Source organism: Nothoprocta perdicaria, unplaced genomic scaffold (genome assembly GCF_003342845.1).
Source record: "Nothoprocta perdicaria isolate Ctin4 unplaced genomic scaffold, notPer1 scaffold_5, whole genome shotgun sequence".
NCBI classification, from domain to species: domain Eukaryota; kingdom Metazoa; phylum Chordata; class Aves; order Tinamiformes; family Tinamidae; genus Nothoprocta; species Nothoprocta perdicaria.
The window spans coordinates 8,879,216-8,895,485 of NW_020455754.1; the positions used below are offsets into that span (position 1 = coordinate 8,879,216).

The following is a 16,270-nucleotide window of genomic DNA, read 5'->3' on the forward strand; positions in this document are numbered from 1 at the left end:
GGGGGAGGGGGCGAACCGGCCATTTTAAGGTTCAGTTTATTTAGGCGTAGCTGATCCCAGCGGCTGCGCTATCCTGCGTCTCAAGCGCAGTTAGCGTAAAGCTTGGGGAAGCCGTAACTCAGTAAAGCAGAAGCCGAAACTAAAGCTTTCTGGAAGCTGCGGTTCTCGTCCCAAAATGGAGAACTCTGCCAGCTATTGCAGAACAGCCCTGCTTCACCCTGCTGGTATCTCCAGTTGGTTGTCGGCCCTGATAACCAGTAACTCGTCTACAGCTAGAGTCTATGCTTTGTCTGTTTTAATGTAAAGTCTTTATTTAAAAAAAGCAACATGTATACACAAATGAGTACTTTTTTAAAGCATCACACTTTTCCTTTAAACTACAAAGAATTCTATCAATTTGTTCTGTACAAGCAAAAAATAGGTCTATATTTTGCATATTTAACTTTAGCAAAATGCTTAAGCTGTAGCGATAAAACATTGTTAGTTAAATTGCCTAAGCACATAGCATTGTTTGATTAAACTCTTGCACTTTGGGGCTGGTCACTTGCGGTTATCTTCAGATCTCTACAAAGTCAAAAAAGACTTGACCTGTGAAAAGAAAGCATTACTATTTTGTTAGAAACAGATTTACTAGATTGTAGGCTTTTATCTCTGCACTTAAGGTACACCTATAGCCGGCCTTCAACATGGCCTTGCTTGTACACAATTGAGCTGCCTTACAGCACAGCAAATGGCCGCCGATGAGGGAGTTGTGGGTGGGGTTAACAAGCAAGTCCTTAGGAAGGAGCAAACATACATGACTCATGAAAGTCTTTCTCCAGAAAGAAAGGGATTTTCCAAAAACGAAACAAAAATTCATACTTTTGATATTAATTGATTTGATACTTCCCTTATTCTTTCCTAATCTTGGCAGTTGGGTGTAGTTTTGTTCTTGTGGGTGTAGTTTTGTTCTTAACCCTGTAAGCTGCTATTTGCACCTTTTCATAAGGATATAGCTTGTTAGCAAATGCCTTGATATTTTTGTCATTTGATACTTTTCCACTTCTCCAGTTTGCCCTCATATCAGACTTCTAAGATGCCATATACTCTTTAAAGAGTAATCTTGGGATGTTAGGAGGAGGTTGGTGACTCACTGAACAAAATATTGTAGTTCTGTGCTTAGAGGGATGGGGATGAACCCAGAATCACTGCAGCATTTCACACATTGCCCTACTTGCTGAGGCTTGTCTGTCTTTGGCAGGAATTGGCAAGCACCATTTTGTTTGAGACCTGTTTGCTGCAACCTTGTTTCTCCTAATGGCTGTTTTCTTTCCCTCCCAACTCAGCCTCACGTGAGAGGCACATGAGTGCTGAGAACTGCTGTTAAAACTTGGTTCTCTCCACGTTTGTGAGTATGACTTTATACTCTGGCAAGGAATAGTCTAGGTTCGTAGAATGGGAGGGAGCGTGAAAGCTCAGACTATTGTGTGTGGTATGTCTTTTCTTTCCCCTTCAAGAATCATGGCCAATGTGAATTGTGACACAGTTCTGTGAACTACCTAATGAACACTACAGCAGTGTGGCCTTGGTTGAGAGCAGTCTGACCAGTTCAGCTGTTGTGTGTTGTCTCCCCCACAACTGCCCCCCCTGCTCTCTCTCTCAAAAAAAAAAAAAAAAAACCTGCTCTAAGTGAGAATGATGAGGTTGGGTTAAACTAGCTTTTTATAGCTGCATGACCTCCTAACTGTACAAAGGAGACTTAACTGCCATTGTCAAACAATTTAGCCAAAGGTGGCTAGACTAAACTTGATACATTAATGCAAGCGATGCATTTTAAAACAAAATTGAAGGCTTAAGAGCTATTTCTGTAAAACAACAAAGAGCATCTGAGAGCCTTATTTAACACTTACCTTATCAATCAGGTATTCCTGTTTAATCTTATCATTCTTAAAATCTTCATTAACATCCAAAACTAGTACAGGAATTTCTTTAAGGTTCTCAAAATCGACTCTTAAAGGAAAAGGTCATTGCAGTAAAACAGGTATAAAAATACATTGTAGCTCTTCCAAGTTTGTTTCTAAGGGTACAGCATTATTCAGATTACCACATGCAACAGAAATGTTAATTCTAATATCAATGACCTAAGTATAAATCCTTAGTTAAGTCTGCCTTTAATTGCTCTTGTATAACCAGTGAACATTATCAGCATAACTTAAATGCATATCAGAAACTTGCTGAAACTTTTGCAGCATCTATTGTCCATGAAAAGCACTTTCGCAGACCAAGCATTTCTGGAGAGGGGGCATGACACTAATCAGGAAATACACACTCTGTTCCATTCCAAACTTGTGAGCAGATAATATAAACATTCTCTGAATTCCACACCATGCAGTCCATCCTTGCCCCTGAGCATCTGGCTCATCCTGCATTGAACTTACATTTAGGAGAGCAGATGTGACGGCATGACCTAATGTTTTCTTCCTGGAATTGTTATGAGTCTGTTAGAGTTTGTCTGGAAAAAGTTTGTTTCAGCTAAAAAGGCCTGTCTGCCAAGCCCCAATTTCAAATGTTTAATTGATTTTTTTCTGTTGTGCAGCAACTTGCTGTGCTAGAGTCAGGTGTTTCAGGAAGTAATAAAAGATGTTTATTTCCCAGCTTCCCATCTGGTAGAGCATTTGGGGCTTTCCTGGTGCAGAAATCTAAGGCTCTTTCACAGAGCTTTAAACAAATCCTTATGCAGGAGGGTAAATAAGTCATTAGGAGAGGCTGGCAGGAGAAAGGTATGCAGAGCTAGTTTAGTCACGGACAAGGCTTCTTGTGTATAATAATGCAAGTGCAAGCCTTTCTAGTAAATGTTTATTTTGAAGCTATGATTAATGTTTAAACCTAGTTGAAATAGTCAATAGTTCAACCTAGTTGAAATAGTCAATAGTTCAGAGGTAATTGAGACCTTGCCTTCCCTCCTATTGAAACTTGGAAGCTGACTAGTAAAGTAACTCTATGATCAACCCCTGAATATAATCTTAAACTCTATCCTATTTGTTACCTTTGTTTACTGGTTTGAAATCTTGAAAGTTTTCATCTATAAAGCAACAAGCTGTTGTTTTTTATTACTGAACAGTTCTAGTTTCAGTTTGTGCTTTATTACTGCAACAGGATGTTAAAGCTGTTCTGCCCTCAGTAGTAGTGACCTTCAGAAAATAAGTTCATACCTCATAGTCCTTTCATGAAGCCATGTTTCATGTTTATAATGGAGGTTTTCCAAGTATTCAAGCTCAATTCCTTGTTCCTCTTCTCTTCCCCTCTTCTGAAGCCTTTCCATGCATTTCTAGGCAGGGAGAAATAAATGTAAACTTGAATATCAGTAGTGTGATGAAGACTAAATCAACCAAACTGACCTTAAAGTCAGAAGGACTAAAACTTAATGACCAAAACTACCAAGGCTTCTCTAATTGCACTTAGTAATATGTGGGGTATCTTTATTTAGGGCTTTGTTAAATGGCTTGCTTCAGGTTCCGTGAACATAAGAACATGCTCACTATGCTAACATTAAGCAAAAGACTGACAATCCTAATAATAAAAACATCTAAAAATCTGAGTTAAGGTTGAGCCAAACTTGATTATCAAAATTCAGCCTAGAATTCTTAATTAAAAGCATGGAGTGTTAGCAATTTTAGCATCATAATATCTACAAGCAGAATAGCAGCTCAAAGAGGAGAAGTTTTATTTATTCTTAGTACCTTCTAAACCTCCTAGAAACAGCTTTTCAACTAATATTTTCCATCCTCTGAAACATACCTGAGGTGTGGTTCTTAGGTAGATCATGCCATGCAGTTCTATATCAGACTCAAACTGGTTCAATAGCCACGTGTGCCAGTCCTGATAAATAGCCCATTCTGTTTCATTGATGTTTCCAGATTCAAACAGATTAGAAGCAAACACATATCTGCAATGAAAAATAATGCCAGGAAATGTCAAAAAGTGAATTACTTTACAAAAATAATTCCTCAATCAGAAGTGTAGCACTGAATTATCCACTCACATTCATGGAGTATTGTTTACCTGGCACCAGTGTTAAACCTGTCCCTTGCAAGCTTTAGTACTCAGAGCTGAGAGTAGTTACCTGTCACTGTACACTGATCTCTCAAAAAACTGCACTGGGTGTTCGGCTTCATGTAGCTTGGCTGAGATGGGTTTTAGTTGTGCCCTTACACGGCTCAAGCAGGCGTAAGTCTGAAATGTGTAGGCCCATCTTGTGGGTTTATCATACAGCATTTTCAGTAGATTTCCTCCACTCTTCTGAGATGTGGAAAGTTCCTGTGGAATAAGTGAGAATTCGTTAGACAATAGTATATTTTAGCGTTGGATGCATTTTTTTAACTTTCATCCAATTTTTTGTACCTTTAAGAATATGCATCTTGTAGTTTTGGCGAAGTGATGTGGGAAGGTAAGGATTTGTTGCTTGTTTATGGTAGTGTGCTTAGTCTGACAGCTTATTTAGGTTGATCAGTGTATTTTAGACTTTGTGGTCTGGTTCAAGACCATATCACAGTTCAAGAAGTGATTCCTGGGATGGGAGTGCCATCTTGGAAGACATGCTTAATTGTTCATAAATAGCTTACAGTCTAATCAGACAAGGATTGTAGTGGGGCTGACTGGTGTCAGGAAGAAACCCTGCGTCTCCAGACTAAATGCAGCAGCCTTGTGGCATGGCTGCCTTGGCCAGTCCGTTTGGTTCCTGCCCCCAGCGCTCGGCTCCGAGCTTTCCACACCCACCTCGTGCTCGTCCTCTGCAGTCTGGATGTTGCACCACTTGGCAATGGGTTCAGGGATCACCTCCCACTCATCGCTGTGCTTCTCTAGCAGCCTGACAAATGTAGACTTCCCTGCAGCTGTGAAAGGTTTGAGAAATCCATTGAAGATGTGGCTTAGGCAGTGCCAGTAGCTGAAATTGAGTGGTGCTTAAGGGGTCCCTGGAGAGGTTTGTGGCGATGGGACTGAGGAGGACAGGCAGGCTCCTGCCCCGGGAAGGGCTCCCGTGCTGCCCTGCACGGTGCTGATTCGCGTTCCGCGAAGGCCGAGCTAATCTCTGGCCGCAGGTGGGCTCGCCGGGAGCGATAAGGCGCGAGCGGCGCCGCGGCCGGCAGCGGCCGCCGCCTCCATTTTAGAAACGGGTCTCGCGCGGGCGGGGCTGCGCGCCATTGTTGGAGCCGGGCAGGGAGCCGCCGCGCATGCGCGAGGCCCCGCCCGGCGGCTTGGCCCTTGCAGAAGACGCGAACGCTGCGGGGCGGCGCAGGGGAATGGCGCCCCCTGGGCGGCCGCAGCGGGGAGCGGCCGGGCTGGGCGCTGGCAGCCGGTCGCTTTCCCGCGCGGCCGCCTCAGCCCAGCCCGCCGGGCCGCGGAGGGAGCGGGGCAGCCCCAGCCGGGCTTTAGCGCGGGAAGAGCGCGGCACTCGTTCCCGCCAAGGCTCGAGCGCCGCCTCAGGGCGGCCGAACCGCGGGAGGGCCGCGCCGGACCCTCCCCCACCCTGCGCGTGGCGCCAACTTCCCCGGGCGCCTTTCCGGGAGCGGGGCCGGGGCTGCAGCCGCGGCGCTCCCTGCCCGACCCCAGCCCCCTTCGTTCTGCCCCTCGTCCCCTGCTGCGGGGTCCCTGCGGGCCCAGGTCGTGGCGGGAGGCGCTGCCCTTCCCCCCGCGGCGCTCACCGATGTTGCCCTCGATGGAGATCTTCTTGAGGCGCTTCTGGAAGCTGGAGTCGAGGCAGCCGGCGGGGCTGCGGCAGAGCCGCTTGGCGGGGGTGGACATGGCGGCAGGCAGCGGGCAGGCACCAGCGGCGGCGCGCGGGCTGCACCGCGCGCTTTAAGGCTCCCGCCGGGCAGGGGGCGGGCGGCGGCCGCCACTCCCCGCGGGGCGCGGGCCGGCCCTCCGCGCCACCGGCCTGCCCCGCCGCTGCTCCTGCTTGGGGGCTCTTTGTGAGAACAAGGGAAATGGAGCAGTTCTCTTTTGTTAGGAGTCAAGCGACTGTAACGGAGCTGCTGCAAAACGCTTCAGCTGCTTGATTTGCATTAAGTCAAGCCCTTCTATTCCATATCTATACTTTTTTTTATCTGTGTGTACATGTTTAAATCTGCAGCTTTGGAGGGAGGCAGATGATCAGATTGCTCAGATAAAAATCATGCTGTGTAGATATGTAGGCACTGAATTTAATGCGTCTCCAGAGCTATAAAATAACTCAGGCAAATGACTAGATGGAGGATAAATAATAATAAAAAATCCATGAATTAAAGGATTGAGGTGTCAGAAGCTGTTCTGTGTGGCCTTACTGCTAAACTCTGAAACTCCAATTTAGTATAAACATGCTGAGGGCTTTATGGAGACTGATTTACTTCCTGGCATGCGTTCTCTATGACCTGGTGGGCAGCTGCCAGCTGGAATAGGAGCTGCTGCCCTCACCTTCACCGTAAAGAAGCAGTGTGGCTGCTGGGGCATTTGAGTGTTTTTCAAGTACAGCGCTCTGAGGCTGCACTACAGTAGTTATTTGCAGTAACGCAGGGCCGGGTGCTTTTATTACTGGAGATACAGGGTGAAATCTAGCAAGGTCTGGTGTGTTTGGAGGAGATGGGAGGGAGTAGTATTTTTTTACCTTTTTATTATGATAATTGTGACCCATGTTTCTTCTCTCCCCATCTCCTACAAACACACCAGGCTTCAGTGACCGAAGCGAGCAGATTGTTTCACGTGGGGTAGCGTCAGCATTTGAAGCTGGTAAGTGCTAGTTCCCACCTATCCCGTTCCATACAGGCGCCTCTCCCAGCACGGCGGGCGCCATGGCGGCCGCGCGATCGGCTTCCCGCGCCTCAGCGGGGCGGGCGGGAAGCGGCGTCCGGGGCATGCGCAGTGCGGCGCGCGGCGCTGGGGGGCGCACGCGCGCTGGGCGGCCCGCGCTCTGCGCGGGACTCCGCGCCTTGGCTTTTGTTCGGAGGACGTAGCCAAACGACGCATGCGCGCACGCCCGCGCGGGGGAGGGGGGGGACAGAGGCTAGCGAGGACGCATGCGCAACGTGGCGGAAGCGGTGAGGGTGTGTGTGCGGGGCGGAGCAGAGCAGTGGTCCCAGAGCGCATGCGCAGGCGGGGCCTGCGGGGGAGGGGCCAGGAGCGCGCCGGGGCTCATGCGCATGCGCCCCGCGCCTCCCTCAGCCACACCGCGACCCCGGAGAAGCAGCTGAGCGGCGCAGCCGGCCCCAGCCTGGAGCTGTCGGGCCCCGAGCGGGAAGCGGGCGCGGCGGCGGGGACTGCGAGGCGTCGTGGCAGCTGGGGCAGCACCCGGGGCAGGGGTTCTTTGTGCGGCTGAAGGCCCGGCCCAGCGGAAGCAGGAGCACCCGCCGCCATTTCCTAGCGCGCTCTCGCCACAGGCTCGCCCGCTCGCTGCTGCCTGACCGGGACTAGGCGCTCTCCGGACAGCGGATCAGGCTCGGAGCCCTAGAACCACCGGAGCCCCACCATGTGTGCGTGCGGGGATGGGGGGCTGGGCGCGGGCCGGGGGGACGGGCCAGGCGGGAGCGGCTCTGTGTGTGTGACGGTGGGCAGCGGTCCGAGGTAGAGGAGGCTCGGGGGCGGGCGGGCCCAGGCCGGGGGGCCGCCGGGCGCTCGAGGGGCTACGGACGCTGGCCGCGCTGCGGCCTCTCAAAGTGCTCCCTTTGGTTTTCTTCAGCGGCCCCAGAAACGGAGACAGAGCCGAGCCTTACCACCACCATGATGCTGAACACGGAGAGCGGCGAGGGATACGTGGTGAAAGTGAGGGGCCTGCCCTGGTCCTGCTCTGCAGAGGAGGTGCAGAGATTTTTCTCTGGTAAGCAGAGATGGGGGAAGGGGGCCTAGCTTCCTCGGAGCCCCTCTTTGGGGCTTTGGTGGCAGGAATGAAGCAGTGAGCGGTTTCAGGAAGCATTTAGAATCCCCTGGAGCAGCTGAAATTGATAATTCAACAAGTGGCCCAGCTAGGGCGTGCTTGGAAAGCCATGTATGTGCCAGTAGGCACTAGACAAGTTCAGCCTGAGAGTTGCCTTGAATAGCTACAATTTCCATAGGTTAACTAGAAGAGAGAACTGGAGGCTCCCCTAAGTAAACTTAGTTCTTGACTGTGTTCTGGTACGCAGTCAGGTGTTAGGTATTTAGTCCCAAATACTTTATTACAGTGATGATGCATTAACACAGTAGTCACTGTGATTATTGAAGAAAGCACATGATTAAAGTACTTCTGGAGCTTGATGTATTGCAGTTGGTCCTGACTTCATTCATTGGGATTACAGTAATTGTAACCACCTTTATCTTCTTATGGAGCAGACAGTATAAGATAAATCTGTAATATAAATCAGAGAGCAATATGAGCTAGAAAATGTGACTTTAAACTGCAAAATACTGAAGATAATTAGCACTGAGTTAATTTGAGTTTGTTCTTGATGTTTTGGTCATCCAGAACAGTTGGATTTGGAGGGAAGATATTTTGATTGTAGGCAAGTCCTTAGTTTAGTGTCATCTTTCAGAGTTCAGTAGAACTGTTTCTTTTCGATGCAATGTTAGTTTTTAGTAAGTCCTTATTATCCCATATCTGCCATTGTGTTTCTAATTAAACCATCTCTGACCTTCCTGTTTCTCTTTTTAGAATGCAAAATTCTAAATGGGGCTTCAGGTATCCGTTTCATCTACACAAGGGAGGGCAGACCAAGTGGAGAAGCATTTGTTGAACTTGAATCAGAGGACGATGTGAAATTGGCACTGAAAAAAGACAGAGAAACAATGGGACACAGATATGTTGAAGGTTTGACTCAATTGGTCTAGTAAATGGCTAAATGTGTTTTTTTGTAGTTAATAGCTTTTCAGTTGCTTGTTTTTATTGTCTCTTTTTTAAATGCATGTAAGAGGACAAATGGACTTGCATAACATACAAGTTGACTTGTTTCTCAAGGCAGATGACTTTAAAACAGCTACCGCATTCCAGAATGCATTAATTCTGAGTGCCTTTTCCAGTTTTCAAGTCAAACAACGTTGAAATGGATTGGGTTCTGAAGCATACTGGTCCCAACAGCCCTGATACGGCTAATGATGGTTTTGTACGTCTTAGAGGACTCCCTTTTGGCTGTAGTAAAGAAGAAATTGTACAGTTCTTTTCAGGTATGTGGGGTAAAAGCACTAGCTGTAGTTACTGGTCAATGCTAAAGCCACTAATGGCCCAGTAATGTCTCCAGCAGATGACTGAGGGATGTTAATAGTAAATAAACAACCCTTCATTAGTTATCCGGGCTTGACAGGTAAATTGCCTGGGTGTATCCATTCATCACATAGCTGAGGAACCTCCCCAAAGTTGTACTGATACACGTGTCCTGGAACATACTGTTCCATGTAAGGGCAGCAGAAAAGTGTCTTGCTTCTTAAACCAAAAGTGAACAAAAAAAATGGGAGGATGTTTCCACCCACTGACTCAGCTAGCCCATGTGTCACGCTGTGAAGGTCACTTTGCCACTTACCCCTGGGCCCAGTAAAATCAGCAGAACTTTAGGACAACAAGATATGGAAGGTGTTGCCCACGTTTCTCAAATTTAGTGTTAAGATTCCAGACCCCCTGCCCCCTTTCCCGCTTATCTTGCCCAAATGCAGTTTCTGCCCCTCCACTTCCCAGCCCTATCCCCATCTTTGATACTTTATAGCATAAAGTTTTGATGAATCAAAAGAATGTCTTGTTCTAGATTCTAATTTTCACTTTTTCCTAGCTCTTGTATGTTTATTTTAGGAATTGGAATGTTATAAATGCATAAGAATGAAATCTGTTTTCTAGAATTGAACTTAATAGCGATTAAGTAGTAAACTTCTAAATATGAATGTTATAAAACTAGCTAGAATGTTTTGGTTTAACAAGTCTGTTGATATGATTCATATATGCCTATTGTGTTCTAAAATCTACTAGAAATATTTTTTTCCAGTTTTTAAAGTTAGAATTTGCTTTTTTTAATATGAATCAGTAATGTTATAGATGAGAACAATTTATAAGCATGTGCATTTTACATTGTTTTTATATGGTTAAGTGTTAAACTTTTAATGTGTGTAATATAGTTAATGTGCAAAATATGCTTCTGTTCAGAAACTAATATCTTTGAAATTACTTCATGATTTTTTCTTACTTAAGCACTTATATAGATAAAAATACTGAACTTGACATTTGCATAAGTGATTATTTTACATGAGTGATTTCTAGTAAAAATTCTTGTTAAATGTAAAGCTATTTAACTTGCTATGTTTGATTTTTTTAATGTTAAATTAAAATTGAGCTTAAATTAAGTACTTTTGCAGAATTGAAGAGCTTTTTAATAGTAATGTAACCTTCTTGACGCACCCTGCATTAGATGCCTTGTCTGAGGAGCTGGTCACCACACTCAGAATTTTTTTGTGCTCTGCAGGGTGGGTTAAGAATGTCAAGGGAATGGTATGTGATCATGGATTGCCTTTGTTGACTTGCTCTTTCTTCTAATGTTCTAAAGTCAGCATACCATTCACTTGCAAGTATTAAAATTCTGGTGTATTTAAAGCTATAAGAAAAACTCATGACTGGGCTTGTGATGTTAATATTGCCCCCTACTGGGGTTATTTGTCCTTGGGTTGAAGGGTTGGAAATCGTGCCAAATGGGATAACATTGCCGGTGGACTTCCAGGGGAGGAGTACGGGGGAGGCCTTCGTGCAGTTTGCTTCACAGGAAATAGCTGAAAAGGCTCTAAAGAAACACAAGGAAAGAATAGGGCACAGGTGGGGATGGATGGTTGGTTGGATGTGTCACTTTTCTTATGGTAAACAATAATTAAATCCATATTCTCTCTTCTGAAAGTGTTAACTTCCAAATAGAAATAGTATTTTGGTCTCTAACTTGATCATGAATAAAGATATTATTAATGTGCACATGTAATGCCACGGAGTCTGAATTTACCCAAAGAGAAAGACAAAATTGGGCTAGGGATAATTCTGTTTCAAAACATTCTAAGAGTAGAGAATTTCAAAACTGCTAGATTGAAACTCGACAAAGTTGAGAGACTATGGCTTTAACTCCTCAAATAGCACCAATTACCACTGTAGCTCTAAAGACACATGCATATACTCTATTACCATAAGAAAATGTGATAATTTCTAAACTTGTTTTATAAGTTGAAATGTAACAAATTTTCTTACTGTATTAATGTTCAATGTAATAAGCATAGCTTTCAAGAAATTGTCACAAAGGGTTTTTATTCTCTTTTATTTGTGACTATTTTTCATTGAAGCATGCATTTTTGCCTATGCTGAATCACTGAAGCATAGGCAGGGCTTACTAGCACATGCAGAGCTTTTTGTAGCATCGTGATGGGTTAAAATCTTGGTGGAGATTGGGGTTTTAACCCTCTATGTAATTGCCGTATGAGCAAAACAGTGCTGAGTTGAGTGGACATAGTCCCTCCTCCTTTCTTTCTTTGTTTTTTTCCTTTTTTTTGACTAACACTTTAAATTTTGGGGGGGAGGGGGGTGGGGAATCAGTATTGCTCCCCCGCCCTTAAGGTTGGGATACTGTGAAGTATGAGGAGCATGTAAACCCTTCAGTAATTGTAATTTCTTGAAAATAACACTAATTTAAAAGTAATGTAGTGTTTTTAATAGTATGTCATTGCCTGCATAATATAAAGAAACCTGGCTTAAATTATATTGCCAGTTTCAAGGCTATGACTAAATGTCTTGCTTTAATGTAAAACTATAAGTGTTTTTTTGTGAAAAGAATTAAAGACTGACTACTTCCTGTGGAAAAAAATTGTAGGTACATTGAGATCTTCAAGAGTAGCCGAGCAGAAGTGCGGACTCACTATGACCCTCCGCGCAAGCTAATGGCAATGCAGAGACCAAGCCCCTATGACAGGCCCGGCGTCGCGCGGGGGTATAACAGTCTGGGCAGAGGAAGCGGCTTTGAAAGAATGAGACGTGGTGCGTATGGGGGAGGTAAGTGCACGGAGTCCGAGGGTGAGCTGCTTCCCTGAGAAGCAGTTCCCCTTGGAACTCAGTGTCTGCTCTACCTTGTCCTTACTCTTTGTAACTACTGCTATATTTAGGGGACTTCTTTTCTTGTAGAAGAAGGGAACTTGCTAATAGCAGTGCAATGTGCTTGTGGGCCTTCAAATCTGTATGTGGTTGAAATAAAAATGTTGTCCGATCTGTTTGTAGGTTATGGAGGTTATGATGACTACAATGGGTATAGTGATGGCTATGGTTTTGGTTCTGATAGATTTGGAAGAGGTAAGATTTCTCTAATAGGAATGGTAACTAACTTTCTACTAACATCTAAAAAGTAACATAAATACATCTGAAAGACCTAGAATGGACTCTCTTCTCTGCAGGAATGTCGGACCACAGATACGGCGACGGGGGATCCACCTTCCAGAGCACGACTGGCCACTGTGTCCACATGAGGGGTCTGCCTTACAGAGCTACGGAGAACGACATCTATAATGTGAGTTCTGCACCTGCAGACATGCTTAATTGAGCACTTAAAATACTGTGATCATAACTGGAAATGTTAATGGAGCTGCTGCTAAGGAATACTGACTTGGGGAAGAACTTGCCGCAGCCCTGAGGTGTTGATTTGGTGCGTTTTAATCTCTGAATATTTTGCATGTAGTTCTTCTCGCCTCTGAACCCTGTAAGAGTACACATTGAGATTGGGCCAGATGGGAGAGTGACTGGAGAGGCAGATGTTGAATTTGCTACTCATGAGGATGCAGTGGCTGCCATGTCCAAAGACAAAGCAAATATGCGTAAGTATGAGCGCTCCTCAGTTGCCACACAGTTGCAGGATGCATCAGGCCACTGAAATACTGAGTAGCTTCATTGTGGCCTTTCTTGAAGTGATGCAGACTGCACATGGATTTGGTGTGAAATGCTCTCATGTCCAACTTTTTTTCTTCCAGAACACAGATATGTAGAGCTCTTCCTGAATTCTACAGCAGGAGGAAGCGGTGGTGCCTATGGCAGTCAAATGATGGGAGCAATGGGTATGTGTAAACAGTCTAACTGCACTTTTAAACAAGTATTTCATATTTAACAAAGCTGGCTGATTTTATGCAGCTCCTGCTTATTTTATGCCTGGCATAAAAACTGAAATTCAACATTCTGTCTTAATTACACAGTTAAGGAATCGGAAGGGGTAGTGCAAGATTGGAACACTAGCACATTGCCAGGTATATAAACCTTTTGGGAATACATTTGAATGACTAATAGGTTGAAAAACCTATTGTGTTGAATGTGGGCTGAGTGGTGGCATGAGCGGGTTCGGGGGGGGGGTGGTGGTGTGGAAGTGAAGTGGGAGGTGCCTGTTCTTTACTCTTCCCCTCTCCCCTTTTTTAAAGGGTGTAACAGTGTGGTGATGGAGAGTGTATCTGTTCTTGTCACTTGCTATTCAAGCCTTGCCTTGGGGGTGTGTGGGGGGGATGATTTGCAATTTAGGGAAGCTGACTGAATTACTACGGGATGTAGTGAAACTCTCAGCCATGTGAATTTCCAGTAGAAAATTCTAAATGACTCAATTGTCTCCATAAAGCAGATACCTCTCCTGATACCTAATTCTTGTGTTTTTGTAGAACTTAAAGGTGAGGGTTGGTGGGTGGGTGGAAGGGGAGGGCTGATTCTTGGGTGTGGGGGGTGTGTATGATACTACTTTATTTTGATTATAAACTGCTTGAAAATCTGAAGCTGATTATTTGAACTACCAAAGAGCTTTGTGGAAGTGCAGAGAAGCAGTTAAACTTGAATAGTGGTAGTTAGCAAGTTTAAGTAGTGGCTTCCTCTATGTTAGGGCTTAGTGCTGAGATGCACAAGCAGCCCAGAACAGAAATAAGTCTGTCAGGATTGTATGCAAAACAATTAGTACAATTAACTTATCAACAAGCCCCCTTAAGGGGGCTGGGTGCTGTCATTGCCAGCACTCTTCTGTGAGGCCATTTGAGAAGCGGAGTTTGAGTCTCAGGTTATAATGACAGAGACCCCATCATGTAGAGACAGTACAATTTAAAAAAAAAAAAAAAAGCATAATTAAACTCTGCCCTTGTCTTTCAGAAGCACAAGCCCTTTCCCCAGTTCTTGAAGCAGCTGCTGCCACTTGATTGCAGGAGGCCCTGCAGCTTTTGAGAACTTGGGCTCTGGCTTTTTGAGCCTGTTCCCATGAATACTTAGGCAGTAAGATTGCTAGGTTAGAGTCAGCTCCCAGTGCAGTGGCTGTGCTTAGGTAGGGTGCAGATCTGTTGTTAATGGACAGACTTTTGACAGACAGGATCTTAACATTTATATCCTTAACTTGAAAGGAAGCCAATCCAGCTATGGTGGTCCAGCTAACCAGCAGTTGAGTGGGGGTTATGGAGGAGGATATGGTGGTCAAAGCAGCATGAGTGGATATGGTAAGAGTATTTCCTTCCTAGTCTTAGGTGGCATCCAGTGCAGCTGGCAACCATGTTGTACCCCGTCCTGTTCGTTGGTGTGGAAGGGTAACGGTATAGACTGGGGACAAGAAGCCTGAAACATCAAGATGCTGTGAACTGTAAGAGTAATTGAGCAATGGAAGGGAAGGGAGGCAGAGCAGGCTTTTGGAGGGTATTATGGGGAGAAAGGGGTAGGAAGTAATGAAATAACCTGAAATGGGTAGGAAGTGTCGCCTGGGTTCTGGTCTGTTCATATTTATGGTTTAATCTTGGTTTGGAAGCTGGAGACTAATGTGGTTTACGTTAGAGCAGTATGAGCAGGGCAAGCTGGTAGGATGGGTGGGAGGCTGGGCCCTTTCAAAACAGCGTGATATAGAAAAACCTTCAGAAGAGGAGAGAATTGACCAGTGACCATCCAATAAACTTAACTCTGGCAGTAAGCTGACACTTTGGGGTGTGATCTTAATGGTGTAGTATCCTTGTGAGGTGGCCGAGCAAGAGAGAGAGCTCTTGGGGAATGACTCGGCGGTGGTGTGAGCTATCCAGTAATCTGCTGTTGGTTTTCCCACCCCTGACCCAGGAAGTCAAGGCGCCATGAACAGCAGTTACTACAGCAGCGGGAACCGTGCATCCATGGGAGTGAACGGCATGGGCGGCATGTCCAACATGTCCAACATGAGTGGTGGCTGGGGAATGTAACCATTCGCTGACTTTTGGTCAACCTTTTTTTAAAAAATGAAAAAAAAAAAACAAAAAACTAAGTTTAACAGTTTTGCAATACAAGCTTGTGATTTATGCTTTACTGTAAGTGAAATCAGGATTGTTATTTTAAAACCTTTCGGGTTCAGTATTTTTGAACATACAGAAATGAACATTCATCTAGGATGTAATAACCAAGTTGAGTAAAGACTATAACTGTTAAACACTTTTGAGCGTTTCTCAAGTTAGTTTTGTTGTAGGAGTGTATTTAAGCAGTAAGCGTATTTAGGTTAAAGCTGTTTGAATTACGTTAAATGTTGCTCTTATACCATATTACATCCAACACTGTTTTGAATACATGTTGAAAGAAACATGCTTTTTTGTAAAGAGACAATAATAGGAGCTGTGTCTGAAATTCAAAGTGAACATTTGGCATGTTAGTTCTAGTTTCTTTCTTTTAATATCCTGTAAGGCACGTTTAAGCTTTTTTTTTTTTTAAGTTAATGGGGGAAATGTGTTGAGACGCAATACGGCTACTTTAGGATTTTGGTCTTGGTGTTCGTATAAAATTCTGAGGCCTTGATTTAATCTTTCATTGTATTGTGATTTCCTTTTTAGGTGTATTGCGCTAAGTGAAACTTGTTAAATAAATCTTCCTTTTAAAAACTGGAACTCATTTCTTGCATGTCTACTTGTGTGATACATCCATGTGCAGAGGGGAGTATCACAGGGCTCCTGCTTTGCTGTGAGCTCTGTGCTCCTGGGGCAGGGTCACCCCACAGTGTTGGGGTTGGTGAAGGAGCACCCAGGCCCTGCTGCCTGAAGAGGCCAAGGCTGCCCCTGCCCTGTGCTGTAAAGGGCAGTAGAGGCTGGTTTAGTTTAGGTTTAACACTAGGCCACTACTCTTTGGAATAGTTTCTAGCTCGCAGTGCAGCTCTTCTTACAAGGAGTTCAACTTAAATTGATTTGAGATGTCTTTGAAACCAACTCTCTTTAAATTCTTTATTTTCTGGTTTTTTTTTCCTTGAATGGAGCTGCAGTTTATATATGTCACTTCTAAGAGGAGCTCTGGTTGATTTCTCTAGTTAAATGTGTAAAGCTTAATAGACATGTAGTTTTGGGG

General features: G+C 44.8%; 2 protein-coding genes across 10 annotated transcripts in view; one reads left to right on the top strand and one right to left on the bottom strand.

The window, feature by feature from the left end:
- Positions 1-15,742, top strand: part of HNRNPH1 (heterogeneous nuclear ribonucleoprotein H1) — a 16,251-nt gene extending 509 nt beyond the window's left edge. Inside the window, exons 2-14 of one of the 9 annotated variants that reach the window (XM_026047463.1) lie at positions 6,682-6,741; positions 7,688-7,825; positions 8,636-8,791; positions 9,001-9,144; positions 10,630-10,768; positions 11,802-11,980; positions 12,203-12,274; positions 12,355-12,488; positions 12,657-12,792; positions 12,946-13,029; positions 13,165-13,215; positions 14,335-14,427; positions 15,023-15,742. In XM_026047463.1, the coding sequence (XP_025903248.1) occupies positions 6,682-6,741; positions 7,688-7,825; positions 8,636-8,791; positions 9,001-9,144; positions 10,630-10,768; positions 11,802-11,980; positions 12,203-12,274; positions 12,355-12,488; positions 12,657-12,792; positions 12,946-13,029; positions 13,165-13,215; positions 14,335-14,427; positions 15,023-15,147 (1,511 nt within the window). In that variant the 3' untranslated portion in view covers positions 15,148-15,742. Of the gene's footprint in view, positions 1-6,681; positions 6,742-7,393; positions 7,482-7,687; positions 7,826-8,635; positions 8,792-9,000; positions 9,145-10,629; positions 10,769-11,801; positions 11,981-12,202; positions 12,275-12,354; positions 12,489-12,656; positions 12,793-12,945; positions 13,030-13,164; positions 13,216-14,334; positions 14,428-14,448; positions 14,568-15,022 lie in introns of those variants that run through there. The other 8 variants (XM_026047464.1, XM_026047466.1, XM_026047465.1 and 5 more) reach the window with 8 other exon arrangements.
- Positions 493-5,781, bottom strand: LOC112954307 (deoxycytidine kinase-like). The gene is made up of 7 exons (XM_026047472.1): positions 5,682-5,781; positions 4,756-4,871; positions 4,103-4,296; positions 3,778-3,925; positions 3,192-3,307; positions 1,890-1,989; positions 493-588 (listed from the first exon to the last, which is right to left on the bottom strand). The coding sequence occupies exons 1-7, from the start codon at positions 5,779-5,781 to the stop codon at positions 565-567; spliced, it is 798 nt and encodes a 265-aa protein (XP_025903257.1). The 3' UTR covers positions 493-564.
- Positions 15,743-16,270: the final 528 nt, after the last annotated feature.